The sequence below is a fragment of the Xyrauchen texanus genome, chromosome 50 (genome assembly GCF_025860055.1).
Source record: "Xyrauchen texanus isolate HMW12.3.18 chromosome 50, RBS_HiC_50CHRs, whole genome shotgun sequence".
Lineage (NCBI taxonomy): Eukaryota > Metazoa > Chordata > Actinopteri > Cypriniformes > Catostomidae > Xyrauchen > Xyrauchen texanus.
Window position 1 is genome coordinate 14,285,860 of NC_068325.1, and position 17,555 is coordinate 14,303,414.

Genomic DNA, 17,555 nt, shown 5'->3' on the forward strand with positions numbered 1-17,555 from the left:
ATATTGTAATCAGTTTTTCAATGCTGTCTGTACACTCGTATAATCAATGTTAGCAAAATTACCCAGTTTGCTTTCTTAATAAATATCCCTAAAAATGTCCCTCTGAAAAGGCTTCTGAAATGACAACAAAGCCATACATGCAGGGAGAATCAGATCAGAATCAAGTCTTTATTCAATAAATTAAAAAAATAATCAAAAATGAATGAATTTATTAAAAAGAAATCTGTTACTACATTATTTCTCACTGACGATTAAATTTCATGCCAAAATGCTTCCCATTACCAAAGTTAAATGCATTGTGAATGCTGTTTCCTGATTTCTTAAAGGGATATAAAACAGCAAATGGCCAGTAATGATGGCTTATCATTGTCTGTTTTCCACAATTAGCTTTAACTAAAACTGTTTGCACACATAAGATGTGTAAATAAGTAGCAGGATAGCTGACCTCCCACTACGGTACAGATTGCATTATGTCTACTGCTCTTAGTCAGGCCAAAATCTGGTGTTTTGATACTAAGTGTGGACTCTCACTGCATGCTGCCTGCTACTGTCTACCCTGTCTGCATACAGAGCCACTGTGCTCACCAAAAGTGTTTAATCGCCTTGAAAATGGACATCTCCACCCCTTCAATAAAGGGCACAGTCATAATGAAGACTAATGGGCCCTGTAATGATGTTAATCAGTAACACCATGATTGAAATTCCATTACACCCAGGCCAAAAATCCCCACAAATGCATCTTGGAGATGATCTTGTGGCTTCTGCCCTGAGCTTGAAGTGTGACTGTGATAACACCATTGCTTGGGCTCCCAAATGGCTGTGTAATGTGAAGGAGACAGAACGCAGGGAATGGGGAATGCTAGAGGAGGCATTACGCACTAGTATGATGCTGAGGCCCCTGTATACACCTGGTATTAATGCCCATCTTGGGTGATCCAATCACATGTGGTCAGCCAAGACATGTGTCTAAATGTGTCTTCATTGATTGACTGTGATCAGATTTCATAGAGGGGATAAAAAAAGGAATAAAATAGAAAAGAAAGAATGTCATCAAAACTTAAAAATATGACTGATATAAATATTAAATAAACATACAAAATTACAAAGAATTTATTAATCTGTGCAGCCATGTTTCTACAATTTTTTTTTTGCCAATGTGTGAACGGCTTGTAATGCAATTAAAAAAATTCCTAGGTTGCCTATTAAAGCCTGTAGACTGATTTTCATGTGAAGGGAGTGGGTTGGTTTTGCCGAGAAAATCCAAAGGATGTGGCGTTTATGCGCGCTCCAGAGAGCCTTGCTTCAGACAGTATCTTCTCTTCCACTATTCAACAGCGACAACAAACTGCAACACTAGGTAATGTTATCTTAGCGATGGAATCCAGCAACTCCTACACAAACCAAGTAAGCCAAAAATTTAAAATAAACATTTATCTACTGAATCCCATATGGCTAAGCGTGAACGTTATCGTGGTCGAGTGAAAACTAGAGGGAACATCGGAAAGGCATTTGATTCCTGGAGGGAACTTCGTTTGGTTTTGGAGATCAAAACTGCCCCTGAATTGGCGTTCTTCTTATTGGACAGGTAAGCTTACATAACTGCAAAGCATGTAAAATATAGTGCCATAAAGACTAATCTGTGTAATTTTAGAATTTTAAAAATAACTTGATCTTTCCTGCAAACGCTAACGAATTACAAGCTACATTGCTTCGTAACTTTCAAATAATTTCAACAATATTCTCTTTATACTAAAAGTCAGGTATACAGGATAAATTTAAGCAAATACGCTTAAAGTTTCTTGGTCGTAGTACAACATATGACATACAAAACATACAATAGTGCAACATAACAGTGCAGTGCAATAGTAAACTGTCTGCTATAGTTCGGTAGTATGCAGCTGTATGTGCGTATCAGAATGCTATGTTAGCTGATAAGTAGTTTTCATTTAGTCTCAAAGTTTGTTGTAAAGCAATCATAACTGTGTCATTTTAATTATGCTACCTCATCTGTCAGCATGATGCCAGTGGATCACATTCAGTTTCTTTGTGCTTTACGTCATTGTTTTGGTCGATGCTCACTCGCTCGCGTCCCTATGGAGTGTGTGCACAAGCTCAAGCATGAGCAACAAATAGCTGGCTGCAGTTCACTTAACGGCCACAGGTGTCAATAATAACAAGGGTTTCTGAATCTTACAGACTGTACCTTTTAAGGAAATTATCTGGTTAAGTCTTTACTGCAAAATGATTTAAAAACCGACAATGTGGAAGCAACTATAATTGACACAGGTAAACTGTTCCAAAGCTTAGGGCCTGAAACAGCAAACGCTCTGTCCCCTCTGTGCTGCAACCTGGATCAAGGGACATATAGCAGCCAGCTACCTGATCTGAGGGAACTGGAAGGATTGTGTGTGCATAGTAAGTCTACAAGATATTGTGGAGCTAAATTATTGAGGGATTTGTACACAAATAATACATGTTTTAAATCAATACGATATCTGACTGGCAACCAATGCAGAGAGCACAGAATGGGGGTGATAAGATCACATTTATGGCTGCCTGTCAGAAGTCGAGCAGCCGTGTTTTGAACCATTTGGAGACGAGAAATGGAAGAATGGGGCAAACCAAGGTATGAAGAATTGCAGTAGTCGAGGCGCAAGGAGATGAAAGCATGAATAACATTCTTGAGAATGCTCTTCCTGCAAAAGAAGGGTTTAGTTTTCAAGCTCGATCTGATGACAGCATTAATTTGCTTATCAAACTTACGTTTGCAATCGAAATAGATGCCTAAATCCTTGATGCAGGAAGACAAGTAGGGAGCAAGGTTTCCCAAATCGAGATTGTTCCAATTAATTTTCTCATTTGGTCCAAACAAAATAATTTTTGTTTGTCTTCATTGAAGTTTAGAAAGTTACGAGTAAACCATAATTTTAAATAATGTAAACATGCTACAAGTTGTTCGAGAGTAATGTCATCACTCTTCAGCATAGCAAAGATATGACACACCGAATTTAAGTATAGAGCCCATAGGTAACATATATATCTAGAATCGAACCACACCAAGATAGTGGTGTGGAGGATGAGTGTTTGCCAATATCGACAGAAAATCTTCTATTTGACAGATAGGACTGGAACCATTTCAGAACTGTACCCCTAATTCCAACGAAACAAAAGAAATAAGAATATTATGATCCGCAAAATCGAACACAGAGCTGAGGACTAAGAGAACCAAAGCCATAGTGCCAGTGGTCATTAAAATATCATTATAAACTTTTAAGAGAGCAGATTCAGTACTATGCAGTGTTTTAAAACCTGACTGAAAAATCTTGAAAATTGTAATTGTATTCAAAAATGTTTGTAATTGAGGAAGAACCACTTTTTCCTACATTTTAGATAAAAGCGACACGTTTGAAATGGGTCTAAAATTAGCAAGGACAGCAGGGTTAAGAGTGGGTTGTAAGAGTAACATTTAAAAATGGGCATTTGAACAGATACAGATACAAATACAGATAATGGTCACAGGGCTGAGACAGGGTAAGGAGGCCTGGGAGGTGGCCACAGGACGGGGACAGGGTCAGGTGTTGGAGCCACTGGAGGAGGGGTGGGCAGAGCTGCATTAAGAGGAGTCTCTGGAGGAGTGGGCAGAGTCACTGGAGGAAGAGTCTCTGGGGGTGGGGGCGGAGACGTGGAAGAGGCTGAGGGCGGAGACATGGAAGACACTGAGGGCGGGGACGTGGAAGACGCTTAGGGTGGAAATGTGGAAGACTCTGAGGGTAGAGCTGGGAGAGGCTCGATGAAGGTAGACGGAGCCGGGAGAGGCTTGATGAAGGCGTGGGCGCTGGCTCCTTGGCTGTGGCAGGTGTGGGCGCTGGCTCCTTGGCTGTGGCAGGTGTGGGCGCTGGCTCCTTGGCTGTGACAGGTTGGGTGCTGGCTAGTTGGCCATGGCAGGCTTGGATGAAGTAGCCGTGAAAGGCTTGGAGCAAGGAGCCGTGGAAGGCTTGGAGCAAGGAGCCATGGAAGGCTTGGAGCAAGGAGCCGTGGAAGGCTTGGACGAGGGAGCAGAAGATGCAGGTTTGAGCCCGCAGTTCCCGCCATATTCCACTGTGTAAAGGGATCCGCAAAGTTCCAGAGCCTTCTCCACATATTCGCAGAGCGTCCAGTGAGGATTAGCCGGAGGCATCAGTTCCTTCAGTGCACATTCAGACCGGTCCGGCAGAAAACCACCAGAGAGCAGTCTAGATAGTGCACTAAATTTGCCTGCTCTAAAAACTCACAGACGTGATCCTCAACTGGACGGTCCCTTTGCTTCAGAAGCAAAATTCTGACAGCCGCTAGATCCATTTTGGTCAGTCTTTCTGTGACAAGGCAGGCGAGAAATGAGGATCTAATTGCAGCTTTTAATAAAACAAAGATTAACAAAGTAACTCAGAATAAACTAAACAAAAACACAGGTAACCAGGCACAGAATATGACAACACATTTGATGACTGGCAAAGAAACCTGGGAAACAAGGGCTTAAATAAACAAGGGCAAACAAGGGAATGAGGAACACCTGGGGAAAATAATTGGGAAAACCAATCATGAAAGGAATCTACAAAGCACTTCAAAACTGGAATGGGGAACTAAACAAGAATTTCAAAATAAATGTCTAAGCACAAAAACAGGGAATACGTGAAATCCATTCTGTGTCATTTGAGTCATCATTGAATCTGTGTCATGTACTTGGCGCCATCTCCTTATGTAATTAGAGTGAACAATCCTATCTGCCCATATTTGGATGACTTCCACCTTTGGTTGCAGCAATCTGAATCCTAATACGATTTATTTAGTGTTCCATGACTCTGGACAACGTACTACATCATTTCCGATGAAGTCTTCTGATCCAGGAAATCAAAAAGCAAAATTGTTACTAAATTATCAAAACAGAACACTTCTGATTTGTCTGTAAATTTCAAAGCACTTGTTCAGTTTTGGCCATAATACCTACATGCACTGTAAAGTAGAGCTTCCAAGCCACCTATTTTGTGTTTGTCAAGATTGTAGTTATCATACAAATCATATTTGTATAGTTATTTTAATTATTGTTCTTCAACAGGTATGAGTCATGAGAACACGTGGATTGGTCTAAATGACCGGATGGTGGAAGATGACTTCCAGTGGACTGACAACATGGATCTGGTGAGACTGCTATTCTTAAGCAAGACAATTAAAAAGCTGAACTAATACTCTTAGGGGCTGTTCAGACGACCACATTCTTGCATTATAAAAAGATAAATGCTGCACAATGAATATAACACAATGCAGGCATCTCGAGACATGCTTTTAAAAGTAAAAAGTTATTTTAAGTTGATGCGATGTCTGAAAAGCGTGGAGATCCTGCGAGAGATGCTGAAAAAACAGCGGTCAGGAACATCCATGGACTCAAAAATGCTTTCAGTGTGAATGGCCCCTAACATGTGCTTTATTCCATCAGGTAGTGTCGTAAACGTAAATGAATTAACTAATGCAAAAACAGTTTAGCGTTTTTCCTTCTGTTATATCTATTAGTTCTATAAAATCATCTCTCCTTGTACATTTCAGTACATGCAGCAGAACATGAATCACTTATGGCTAATCACAGTGTGGTATTGCAGCAAATATGCTCAGATGGATTATGCAAATGGATGTACAAGTCTCTCTTTATCAAACCATTTAAGAGTCAAACAAGTTTATACAATGAGTAGAATATATCTGAGCCATTAGGTGTATCTGGAAACCCACTCGTAATGCGTTGGATATGTATAGTAAGACGCTACAGCAATTACCCTGTAAAGCCATGGGATTGGATTTAGCCCTGAAATATCCCTGTTTCCTCCTCCAGCATTATGAGAACTGGAGGGAGAACCAGCCAGATAATTTCTTTGCGGGCGGAGAGGACTGCGTGGTGATGATCGCCCATGAGAACGGCAAATGGAACGATGTGCCCTGCAACTACAACCTGCCCTACATCTGCAAGAAAGGCACAGGTGAGAGAAAGAGAGAGAGAGGAGGCATTGGAAAAGAGGACAGATACTGTACCAACTCGCTTTGTACCGCTGTACTGTACTGTTTCCTCCAATGCTGACCTCCTTTTGTTAACTTCATTCAAACATCCTCATGTTCTTCTATTCTTGTAACCAAGACCCATATTCCAAATGTCATCCTTCATTTTCTTTCTATGTCACTCTGAACTTGTCATGTCAGTTTGTATGACTCAATTCAACACTTTCCTTTCAGTCTTTTATCTCATACATTGCACCGTCAGATAATGGCTTCAGCAATAATTGTCACTCATTTCATTCTGATGAGAATCATCCTCGGCAATGGTGAGGTTTATTGATGGTTGGTTCTCGGGAGGGCTGCTTGGCTTAACGCAGCCTCTATTTCTCTTCAGCCACTCTCACCTGTCTTGCTGTGACACAATCTGTTCCACTCACACATTCAATGGACTCGTTAGACTTGTTTTGTCTAGCCATTTGCATATGAAGCATACTGCGGCTATGGAATTTGTCAGGTCAGATTGCCCTATCTAGATTTAAAGAGGCAATTTGGGTTCACAAGGGCCAACCGGAGAACAGGTCCATCAGAGCAGACCTCTCAGGAGGCCCAGACCGAGACAGACCTACACTTGAGAGCCAATAAAACATGATTCAGACTTCCCATTGAATTCCTGATATCCCTTTCATAATTTAAAACTTACTAAAATATAAAAATTGTCTTAAGGTGCGTTCACATTTACCTTTGCACAGTGAAATACAGTCATCTCGTCCATGGACTTCCGGTGGCAAAGTATTTTCCCTTGCAGATTTCGGTGAACTTAGAGTAGAACTTTGGTTAAATTTGCCATGTTAACCAATAGGAAGTTGCATAGTTTGGCAGTGACCTCTTTATGGGTGGTGCTTCATACAGCAACACTGAATATTCACAATGGACAAGGTTATAAATGTAGCTGTGAGTTTAGTTTTTTTCACTATTCAAGAATTTAAAGTGCAGCATTGACCTAACCTTTAGAGACAATTCAAGTGATAAAAACGTCATTTTTATGTTAATCAGTGTTAATCACGTCAATAAAATTACTGACGAAAATGTTTGTTGATGAAGGTTTTTTTGAATTAGTTAACAATAACAAAGATGAAAGAAAAAGACGCATCATGACCATAATGAGAAAAAAAATGATTTATGTTTTTAATCCCTTTAATCACTCAAATGCATACTAAATACACTCACTGAGCACTTGATTAGAAAAACCTGTACAACTACATATTCATGGGATTATCTAATCATCCAATCGTGTGGCAGCAGTGCAATGCATAAAATCACGCAGATAGAGGTCAGGAACTTGTCAGGAAAAAATTAGATTTCATTGATTTCGACCGTGGCATGATTGTTGGTGCCTGATGGGCTGGTTTAAGTATTTCTGTAACTGCTGATCTCCTGGGATTTTCACACACAACAGTCTGTAGAGTTTACTAAGAGTGGTGTCAAAAACAAAAGACATCCAGTGAGCAGCAGTTCTGGAGATGGAAACACCTTGTTGATGAGAGATGTCAATGGAGAATGGTCAGACTGGTTCAAACTGACAGAAAGGCTATGGTAACTCAGATAACCACTCTGTACAATTGTAGTGAGCAGAATAGCATCTCAGAATGCACAACATGTCGAATCTTGAGGCGGATGGTGTACAGCAGCAGATGACCATGTCGGAAACTTTATTAGGACCTTAGTGTTACTAATAAAGTGCTCAGTGAGTGTATATTAAAATAATTAGCTATGCAGGAGCTAAACATAAACTTAATATTACAACTTATATTTGCACAGACAATGAAATAAAACAGGTTGACTTTTAGTTAAACGCCAGTCAGAATGCATAACTTGTGCTGTACATATGTAGTTTACTTAAAATGTGCTAGATGTAACACAATATCCTAAACTTTAAATGTGAGGAATTCACAGCAGAGTAAAGAATATTTCAGTATATTAATTATATTCTATTATTATTATTATTATTATTAAAATATGTTAATATTTGGTTAAAATTAGGTATTTTATAGTTTCATTTTGCACATTATCGTCAATTAAAATGATTTTTTAACCAAAATTATATAGCATTTTAGTCAGAGTAAAATTGACAGAAATGTATAAACATTACATGATGATAAATTGACTGATTTTAAAGAACATTTTTCATCAAATGACAAAAATAATGACTAAAATAAAAAATAGTGTGCAAATTAACATTGCTTGGCATTAAATTATTAAAAAAATATATGTATTCTGGCAGACTAACAAAGATATTTTGCTGAGTGCTCTTTTCCATACAAGGAAAATTAAAGAGCACTTAAGCTGTTGCTCCAAAAATGACAAAAAAGCACAGGAATATATTGTTATTTTAACAATGTGTGAATAGGACTTAACTTTGTGCAATTGCTACAAAATTCAGGAACAGAAATGGATGATTAGCTGTTCAATTTTGAGCAAATAGCCAGATGGCTGGTGCACATACACTGCTCAGCCAGCTGTCATATGCACGACCACCTGGGAAAGATTTTCGACCACCCCCCACCACCTGCCCCGCTGTCCCCTTTTGTCCATCAACCCTCCCCCAGTCATTCTATCATTCAGACTGTCAACTCTATTGATTGTCCAGTGCCTTCAGTAAAGCCCTAATACGGTAATATAATTACTTAAAGGGCTAGTTCGCCCAAACCGTATGACTTTCTTTCTTTTGCGGAACACAAAAGGAGATGTTAATCCAAATGTAGCCCTCAGTCACTATTCATTCCTATGCTGAGCTACAGATTTTGCTGGAGGTACAGATGCCTAAATGTAAGGTGTTCAGCTCTAGCCCCAGGGTGATGATGAATGCTGACTGAATCCCATGTCTGTTATTGAATCACATTGACTTTTGGCTGCCAGCTTTTGACCGGCTTTGATAGTTGAATGAATGTGGCAAGACTTCCTGGGGCATTCTGCTCTGTACGTTCAATATGACAACTTAGTCATAAACTACTTTCACTTGGCCTCTGCAAATATTATATACTTCACTTTTCAGCTGAACTGAGGGAAGTCATTAACAATCACTTCAAAGCCCTAAGTTGCCAATTGCATGTGGTATTAAGTTATATTAACAATATCGATTTAAGAAAATAAAACTAGATTGTGCATTCAAAATCATCTAATGAAAATATTTGAAAAATAAATCTGGTTGTTAAGTGCTAGTGAATCATCCCCAACACTTCACATTTTATTTGTCTCACTAATCCGACAGGAATGGATTGAGATACCCTTATCTAATACAATGACATTGATGCATTTTTTTAAGTGTGGATTAAGTGTACACATATATTTTGGGGCCACTGTTTGGTATCTAAGTGAACAATGTGAAAGTGTCCAACGGTGAGTATTGATTTATAGTCTGTTATTTATTTATGATTTATTATTTGCTGAGTCTGAGTTTGGCTTGTGCTGTCCTCCTCAATCATTTCACTGCAAGAGCCAGTCTTCTAAGTTTGACATTTGTCTGCTGTCCTCAGAATAGAAGGTCAGTGCTCTCTCCAGGGGCCAAAATTGACTTTTTGCAACAGCTGGCAATGGCTGGTGAATTAAGGAAAATGTAGGCCATATTTATATCTTACAGGCCATGAAACTCTATTTTGCATTATTTTAATTCATATTACCATATAATGTTAATGATTAATATATTTATTTTATTTTGTTTTTCATGCATATTTGTTTTGTTTAAGGTTTTCCTTGTATATTTGCTGTTTAATTTTTTTCCTTGCATATTTGTTTAGTTTATTTTGATTTAAATGAATATTTGTTTTGTTTATTTAGTTTTTTATCATTGTTATTCATTTTGTTTACCTAAATAATTGTTTAGTTTAGTTTGTTTTTCTTGCATATTTGTTTTGTTTATTTTGTTTTCCATTGTTATTCGATTTTTTTTACCTACATATTTGATTCATTTAATTTGATTCCTTTCATATTTGTTTAATTTATTTTGTTTTCCTTGCATATTTTTTTTGTTTATTTTGTTTTTCTTGCATATTTGTTTCATTTAATTTGTTTTCCTTGCATATGTGTTTGTTTAATTTTGTTTTCCTTGCATACTTGCTTAGTTTATTTTGTTTTCATGCATTTTATTTTCATTTATTTTGCATCAAACAGCACAGGTGATTGTCACTCGCAAAACATATATGAGAAAAGACTGTCCCTCTCAGTATGACTGCTTCTGCCACACAAATGTGATGAAGACACGTTGTGATTTTGATCCTCATATCTTCATTTTGATGGTTTAAAGAGATAGTTCCCCCAAAAATGAAACTTTAAAACACTGCCTGGCCAAAAAAAGTTTCCGATTGGATTTAAATATGCATATACTTAAGAGCTTATGATTGGATCATTATTGCAGTGATTAATATAGCTTCTCATCTCTTAAACAACCATGTTGTCAGGGGTGTACTGGCCATCGGGAGCACCGTGCATTTTGTCGGTGGCCTGCTGATGCACAAGTACCTGTCCATCCTACATGCGACATAGACGGCCACCTTGTGATCCAACATGCCTGCACGGACCTCATAACAAACGAAAATGTAATAAGCTCTGCAAGACAAGGCAATGTAATGGCTTTTATTTTGAAATTACTTCGAGTGCAGATCTAGATGGACGTTTTAATAGTGTACTTCATGCGGAACTCATTATTTGGCATGCAAATCACAATAATGGTGACAACCAAAAACAACATATTAAGTATAAGATGAGCTCTGAATAATCACAAAATGACAAATAACTACAAGTTACAACAAATACAATAACAGCAGCGTAAATAAAATAGGCAAACAGTAAAGTAATGAGAAGTACATAGCATTTGCATAATTTATTCATACCGTATAGCATTTCTGGGAGCTGAACCGTGACTTGCTGAATAATGCTTATGCCTGATAAACATGTTGATAATAAGTCATGAAAATGTTACTTTGTGGCTATTTGAGTCTTTGAGGCTTACTTTGTTTAAAGGATAGCAGAAACAGCGCTTGACAAAGCATTGGGCTTTTCACTTTTTCTAAAGAATAATCTGGGGAAGAAATAAAAAAACTGCAGGTATTAAGACACAACAAACTCACATAGAGTGAAAATATGATCAATTAATCTGCAGAATATCTACAAAGATCTACACTTTAAGAGGTATGTTTATTTTTATTTGTTTTTTATTTATTCATTTATATATATACTGTATATATCCATCCATCCATCCATCGTCAACCGCTTATCCTGTGTACAGGGTCGCGGGGGGCTGGAGCCTATCCCAGCTAACATTGGGTGAGAGGCGGGGGACACCCTGGATATATATACACTCACCTAAAGGATTATTAGGAACACCTGTTCAATTTCTCATTAATGCAATTATCTAATCAACCAATCACATGGCAGTTGCTTCAATGCATTTAGGGGTGTGGTCCTGGTCAAGACAATCTCCTGAACTCCAAACTGAATGTCAGAATGGGAAAGAAAGGTGATTTAAGCAATTTTGAGAGTGGCATGGTTGTTGGTGCCAGGCGGGCCGGTCTGAGTATTTCACAATCTGCTCAGTTACTGGGATTTTCACGCACAACCATTTCTAGGGTTTACAAAGAATGGTGTGAAAAGGGAAAAACATCCAGTATGCGGCAGTCCTGTGGGCTGAAAATGCCTTGTTGATGCTAGAGGTCAGAGGAGAATGGGCCGAATGATTCAAGCTGATAGAAGAGCAACTTTGCCTGAAATAACCACTCGTTACAACCGAGGTATGCAGCAAAGCATTTGTGAAGCCACAACACGCACAACCTTGAGGCGGATGGGCTACAACAGCAGAAGACCCCACCGGGTACCACTCATCTCCACTACAAACAGGAAAAAGAGGCTACAATTTGCAAGAGCTCACCAAAATTGGACAGTTGAAGACTGGAAAAATGTTGCCTGGTCTGATGTGTCTCGATTTCTGTTGAGACATTCAGATGGTAGAGTCAGAATTTGGCGTAAACAGAATGAGAACATGGATCCATCATGCCTTGTTACCACTGTGCAGGCTGGTGGTGGTGGTGTAATGATGAGGGGGATGTATTCTTGGCACACTTTAGGGCCCTTAGTGCCAATTGGGCATCGTTTAAATGCCACGGCCTACCTGAGCTATTGTTTCTGACCATGTCCATCCCTTTATGGCCACCATGTACCCATCCTCTGATGGCTACTTCCAGCAGGATAATGCACCATGTCACAAAGCTCGAATCATTTCAAATTGGTTTCTTGAACATGACAATGAGTTCACTGTACTAAAATGGCCCCCACAGTCAGCAGATCACAACCAAATTGAGCATCTTTGGGATGTGGTGGAACGGGAGCTTCGTGCCCTGGATGTGCATCCCACAAATCTCCATCAACTGCAAGATGCTATCCTATCAATATGGGCCAACATTTCTAAAGAATGCTTTCAGCACCTTGCTGAATCAATGCCACGTAGAATTAAGGCAGTTCTGAAGGCGAAAGGGGGTCAAACACAGTATTAGTATGGTGTTCCTAATAATCCTTTAGGTGAGTGTATATACTGTATATGTATGTATTCTGGACAAATATGTTTTCATTGATTTTTTTTAAATAAACCTTTAAACATAGTTATGTGAGTAATTGATATTACATTTTAAGCATTGTCATTGGTGTCCTGCTGTGTGACTTTCTTCATGTAACTATTTTAAACAACATTTTATGATCTTGTATAGCTAATATGTAATATATTCTTATTTTACTTTCTGTTTCCACAACCTCGTATTAAGACAGTTGTTTATTTGCACTTGTAGAAATAAGTTGAAAGGTGATTAAGATCTTTAAAAACTTAAAACTTAAAAACACAGCACCTAAAATACACACTTTCTAACATCTGTATATTGGGGAAAAAGTTTTTTGACATGTTATTTGTCTGATCTATGAAGTACTTATTTTTAGTTCTTTCTCTAAATTTACAGTGGTTTTATATGTTTTAAAGTTTTTTGCACTGGTGGGGCCCATTGTCATGACTTTACAAAAATTGTATATTGAACCAAATAATTGGTGGGCCACTCTGGGCCAGAATGTCCACGGACACTTTTTAGTCCCAGTCCGCCCCTGTATGTTGGAAAATGTATAGTTGAAAAGATGTTACTCTGTTTCCGAAGGGGCAAATTACTGGCCTGCATCAAGCAAAGCAAACAACTAAGGAGATTGCTGAAATCACTGGAATTGGGTTAAAAACTGTCCAACACATTATTAAAACCTGTAAAGATAGTGATGAACCGTCAGATTTGTAGAAGAAAAGTGGTTGGGAAAAAATCTTTAATGATAATGATCGGAGATCACTAAAACGCTTGATGAAGTCACATCATAAAAAATCGACAGTAGAACTCACGGCTATGTTTAACAGTGAAAGTAAGAGTATTTCCACATGTGCAATGCGACAAGAATTTACAGGATTGGGACTAAACAGCTGTTTGGCCACAAAAAAGCCACTTGCATGTGAGGGTAATCTTAAAAAATGGCTTCAATTTGCTAGGGAGCATAAAGATTGGACGGTAGAGCAAAGGAAAAGCAATGGTCTCTGATGAGACCAGATTTACCCTATTCCAAAGCGCATCGGGGTAAGAAGGGAAAAGCATGAAGTGATGCACACTTCATGCATAGTGCCCATTGTACAAGCCTGTACAAGCCATGTCAGTTGACTACCTGAATGTACTGAATGACCAGGTTATCACATCAATGGATTTTTTCCCTTCCTTGATGGCAGGATGACAATGCCAAGATTCATCAGGCTCAAATTGTGAAAGAGTGGTTCAGGGAGCATGAGGAATCATTTTTACACATGAATTGGCCACCACAGAGTCCTGACCTTAACCCCATTGAAAGTATTTGGGATGTGCTGGAGAAGACTTCACGTATTGGTTCCAATCTCCCATCGTCCAAACAAGATCTCGGCCAATAATTAATGCAACTCTGGACGGAAATAAATGTTGTGATGTTGCATAAGGTTTCCGAAGCAATCCCATGACGAATACATGCTGTAATCAAAGCTAAAGGCAGTCCAATGAAATATTAGAGTGTGCAACTTTCTTCTTCTTTTTTTTTTCTTGGCCAGTCAGTGTATTATCTCATCATTTACTCACCTATATGTTGTTTCAAACATGTATGATTTTTTTCTGTGGGTCACAAAAGGAGATGTTGTGGAATGTTGCCTCGGTAGCCATTTACTTTCATTGCATCTATTTGTTCATACAATAAAAGTGAATTGTGACTGAGGCTAACATTCTGCCTGTTATTGCCAGACCCCATCTTTAGAGCCAATACAACGCTGCACGGGTGAGCATAAAACAACACTCATCAGGCTCCAACTGGCACCTGACTTCCCAGATCAATTCCAGTTCGTACTGTCACTGATTAGGTGGCAAATCCTGCCTGTACTGGGTGACCGATAACCTGCAGTTCCTCACCAGAATTGATTTGATTCTGAATGTGGTGTGAAATCCTGCACGAAGGTTAACAGCATGACTTTCTCTGGCAAGCTTGATAAAGAAATTCTTAAGTGAAAGGGAAAAGCTAAAGCATCAAGGCCATAAAGTCTGTGTTTGAGTGAAGACATTAAACTATCGGATCACAGGTCAGCTTTATGAGGTTTCGCTCCAAATGAACAAGCTGAGATGTAATGTGCCGTGCAGCCTTGGATTGTAGGTTTGCTGTTCAAAGCACCTGAATGCAGGGAGCTGTGTGCCACAGGCTCTAATTGTTTATGTCTAAGCCACTGATTGGTTCCCTGCAGTGTTTACTGGCCCACCACAACAAAATAACAGACTTGAATTGCCACAGGTAAGGTTGCATCCTCAGTTTAGAGAAATGCAGAGTTTCAGGGTGCCACCTAAAGAAAGAAAAAGGAATTACGATAAAACAAGCTCTTTGAGCTTAGTTAATTAGATAAATGTCACTGTGAGGCACTGCTGCAGACCTGTGCTATTCTGTCACAGGGCGATGTCATGCCAAAGTCGACTCTGATTGAGTCAGTGACCTACAGTGTTTCTCTTTTCTACTCAATTTCGGACACATATAAATATATATATATCTTCATTCCACCCATTTTACTTCCATGATGTAGTGTAATTCCAAATATAACAGTACTTGAAAATAGCTTACAGGTGGTTGGAGGGGAGGAGTTGAAAAATAAGAGGGCTTGGTGATGTCAGCCGAAAAGGAAAGTTATTTCAGAAGCAGAACATGTTACTGAATTTGGCTGAAAGATTACAACAAATATTTTTGCACTAAAGGGAATCTTACAATAAGACCAGGAACATACAGTATATTAAGAAATAGGGCCAAAAATATAAGTCAAAATAGATTTTATGTTGAATTATTGCCACTATGAGAATTCATGTTTGTGTAATATTACATTATTTTCTTTGCAGTACTGTGTGGAACTCCACCGAACGTGGACAATGCTTTCCTAATTGGTCGGAAGCGTTCACACTATGACATACACTCTGTGGTGCGTTACCAGTGTGCTGATGGGTTCTTTCAGCGCCACATCCCCACCAGCAAGTGTCATGCCAACGGCAAATGGGACCGACTCAAGATCGTCTGTACAAAGTGTGAGTGACAATCAAGTTCTAAAGCTAAAACATACTGCAAAATTTGCACAAGAAATGTACATTAAACCTCCTGAGGCCCGAGTGTGACTGATGTTTGCATTTCCCATTCCTTTTTTGATTTGTAACTAGAAGCGTCTAAGAACATATATATATATATATATATATATATATATATATATATATATATATATATAAGTTGTGAAATTTTACCAAGCTATAGACATTTTTTTTATAAAATTGTTTTTCCAGTAGTGTTGATTATTCATGTTTTTGAGACGTTACAGACATTACATCAGAAATTTGCATAATGAATTATCATTCAAAGTAATGGCTAGAGTCATCCAATCACTGCCAACCATGTTAAAATAAAATTATACATTATAAAATCGGAATACACTGGCTGCCTTGGAATAATGTACACATTTTGCTGTTCCTGAAGGAAATTGGTACTTTAATTCAACAAAGTGGCATTCATCTGATCACAAAGTATAGTCAGGACATTACTGATGTAAAAAAACAGCACCATTACTATTTGAAAAATGTAATTTTTGATCAAATCTAGACAGGCCCCATTTCAGCAGCCATCACTCCAACAACTTATTCTTAAGTAATCATGCTAAATTGCTAATTTGGTACTAGAAAATCACTTGCCATTATATCAAACACAGCTGACAGCTATTTGGTTCATTAAATTAAGCTTCACATTGTCTTTGTGTTTGTTTTTGACTTGCCACAGTGTGCAATAGACTGGCATGTCTTAAGGTCAATATTAGGTCAAAAATGGCTAAAAAGAAACAGCTTTCTCAAGAAACTCGTAAGTCAATCATTGTTTTGAGGAATGAAGGCTTGAAATTACCAAAAAACTGAAGATTTCATACAAAGTTGTACACTACAGTCTTCAAAGACAAAGGACAACTGGCTCTAACAAGGATAGAAAGAGATGTTGAAGGCCAGATGTACAACTAAACAAGAGGATAAATACATCAGAGTCTCTAGTTTGAGAAATAGACGCCTCACATGTCCTCAGCTGACAGCTTCATTGAATTCTACCTGCTCAACACCAGTTTCATGTACAACAGTAAAGAGAAGACTAAAGGCCTTATGGGAAGAATTGCAAAGATGTGCTGTTTGTCTGCATTGGTCTTAGAACTGTTTGAAATGCACCTTATTTTCGTCATAACTCCGTATTCAGCCTCTGAAAGCAACATTTTCCAGATTTTGGATGAGCCCATTGATTCTCAATGTGGTAATGCACAGTGAATATAGGATGAGCCTATAATGTGTTTAACAGTGTACTGTTTCGTGATATATCAGTTACATTTTTAAAATGGCAACGGATGAAACTAGAGACTCTTATCTTTTGACTCTTAACAGGTTTCAGTGTAAAGACTTAATTTGATTTCTTACCAGATGTAGTTTTGTTGGCATTTCTCCCAAAGACAAACTCTGCTGTGATCGACGCCATGTTGTTTTGTCACATGACTCGTGCATCGAAGGTTTAACCCTTTAATGACAGCCTAGATTTTCCTAAACTGAGAACAGTTGGTTTAAAGTAAATTAAATTATGCATAGCGAAGCCAAAACATTATGTCCATGCATGTGGATGTGGGGTCTCAGGAGGTTAATTATAGCCAAATGTAATATATTTTAACATCAGCTAACTATGTTTGGTTAAGCAGGCTAAATATGGGATCCACCATTGTATTTGATCCATCTGATCACTCATAGGATGTTAGCTTGCTCTATTTCCTCTTCATTCACACTTCATTCTCGATTATATCCATAGCACGGAGATCTCACCGCTACAGACGCCATCACCACAAGTCCCATCATGAGCGCAGAAAGCACAAGAGGCATGGTTCAGGAGGTCATCGAGGTCAACAGGAAGGTCACGGCCATTTCTAA

General features: G+C 38.5%; 1 protein-coding gene across 1 annotated transcript in view; it reads left to right on the plus strand.

Moving 5' to 3' along the window:
• ncanb (neurocan b) overlaps positions 1-17,555 on the plus strand; it is a 110,822-nt gene extending 93,267 nt beyond the window's left edge. The window contains exons 11-14 of the mRNA XM_052123733.1: positions 5,093-5,175; positions 5,858-6,002; positions 15,468-15,650; positions 17,437-17,555. Coding sequence (XP_051979693.1) covers positions 5,093-5,175; positions 5,858-6,002; positions 15,468-15,650; positions 17,437-17,555 — 530 coding nt within the window. The remainder of the gene's footprint in view (positions 1-5,092; positions 5,176-5,857; positions 6,003-15,467; positions 15,651-17,436) is intronic.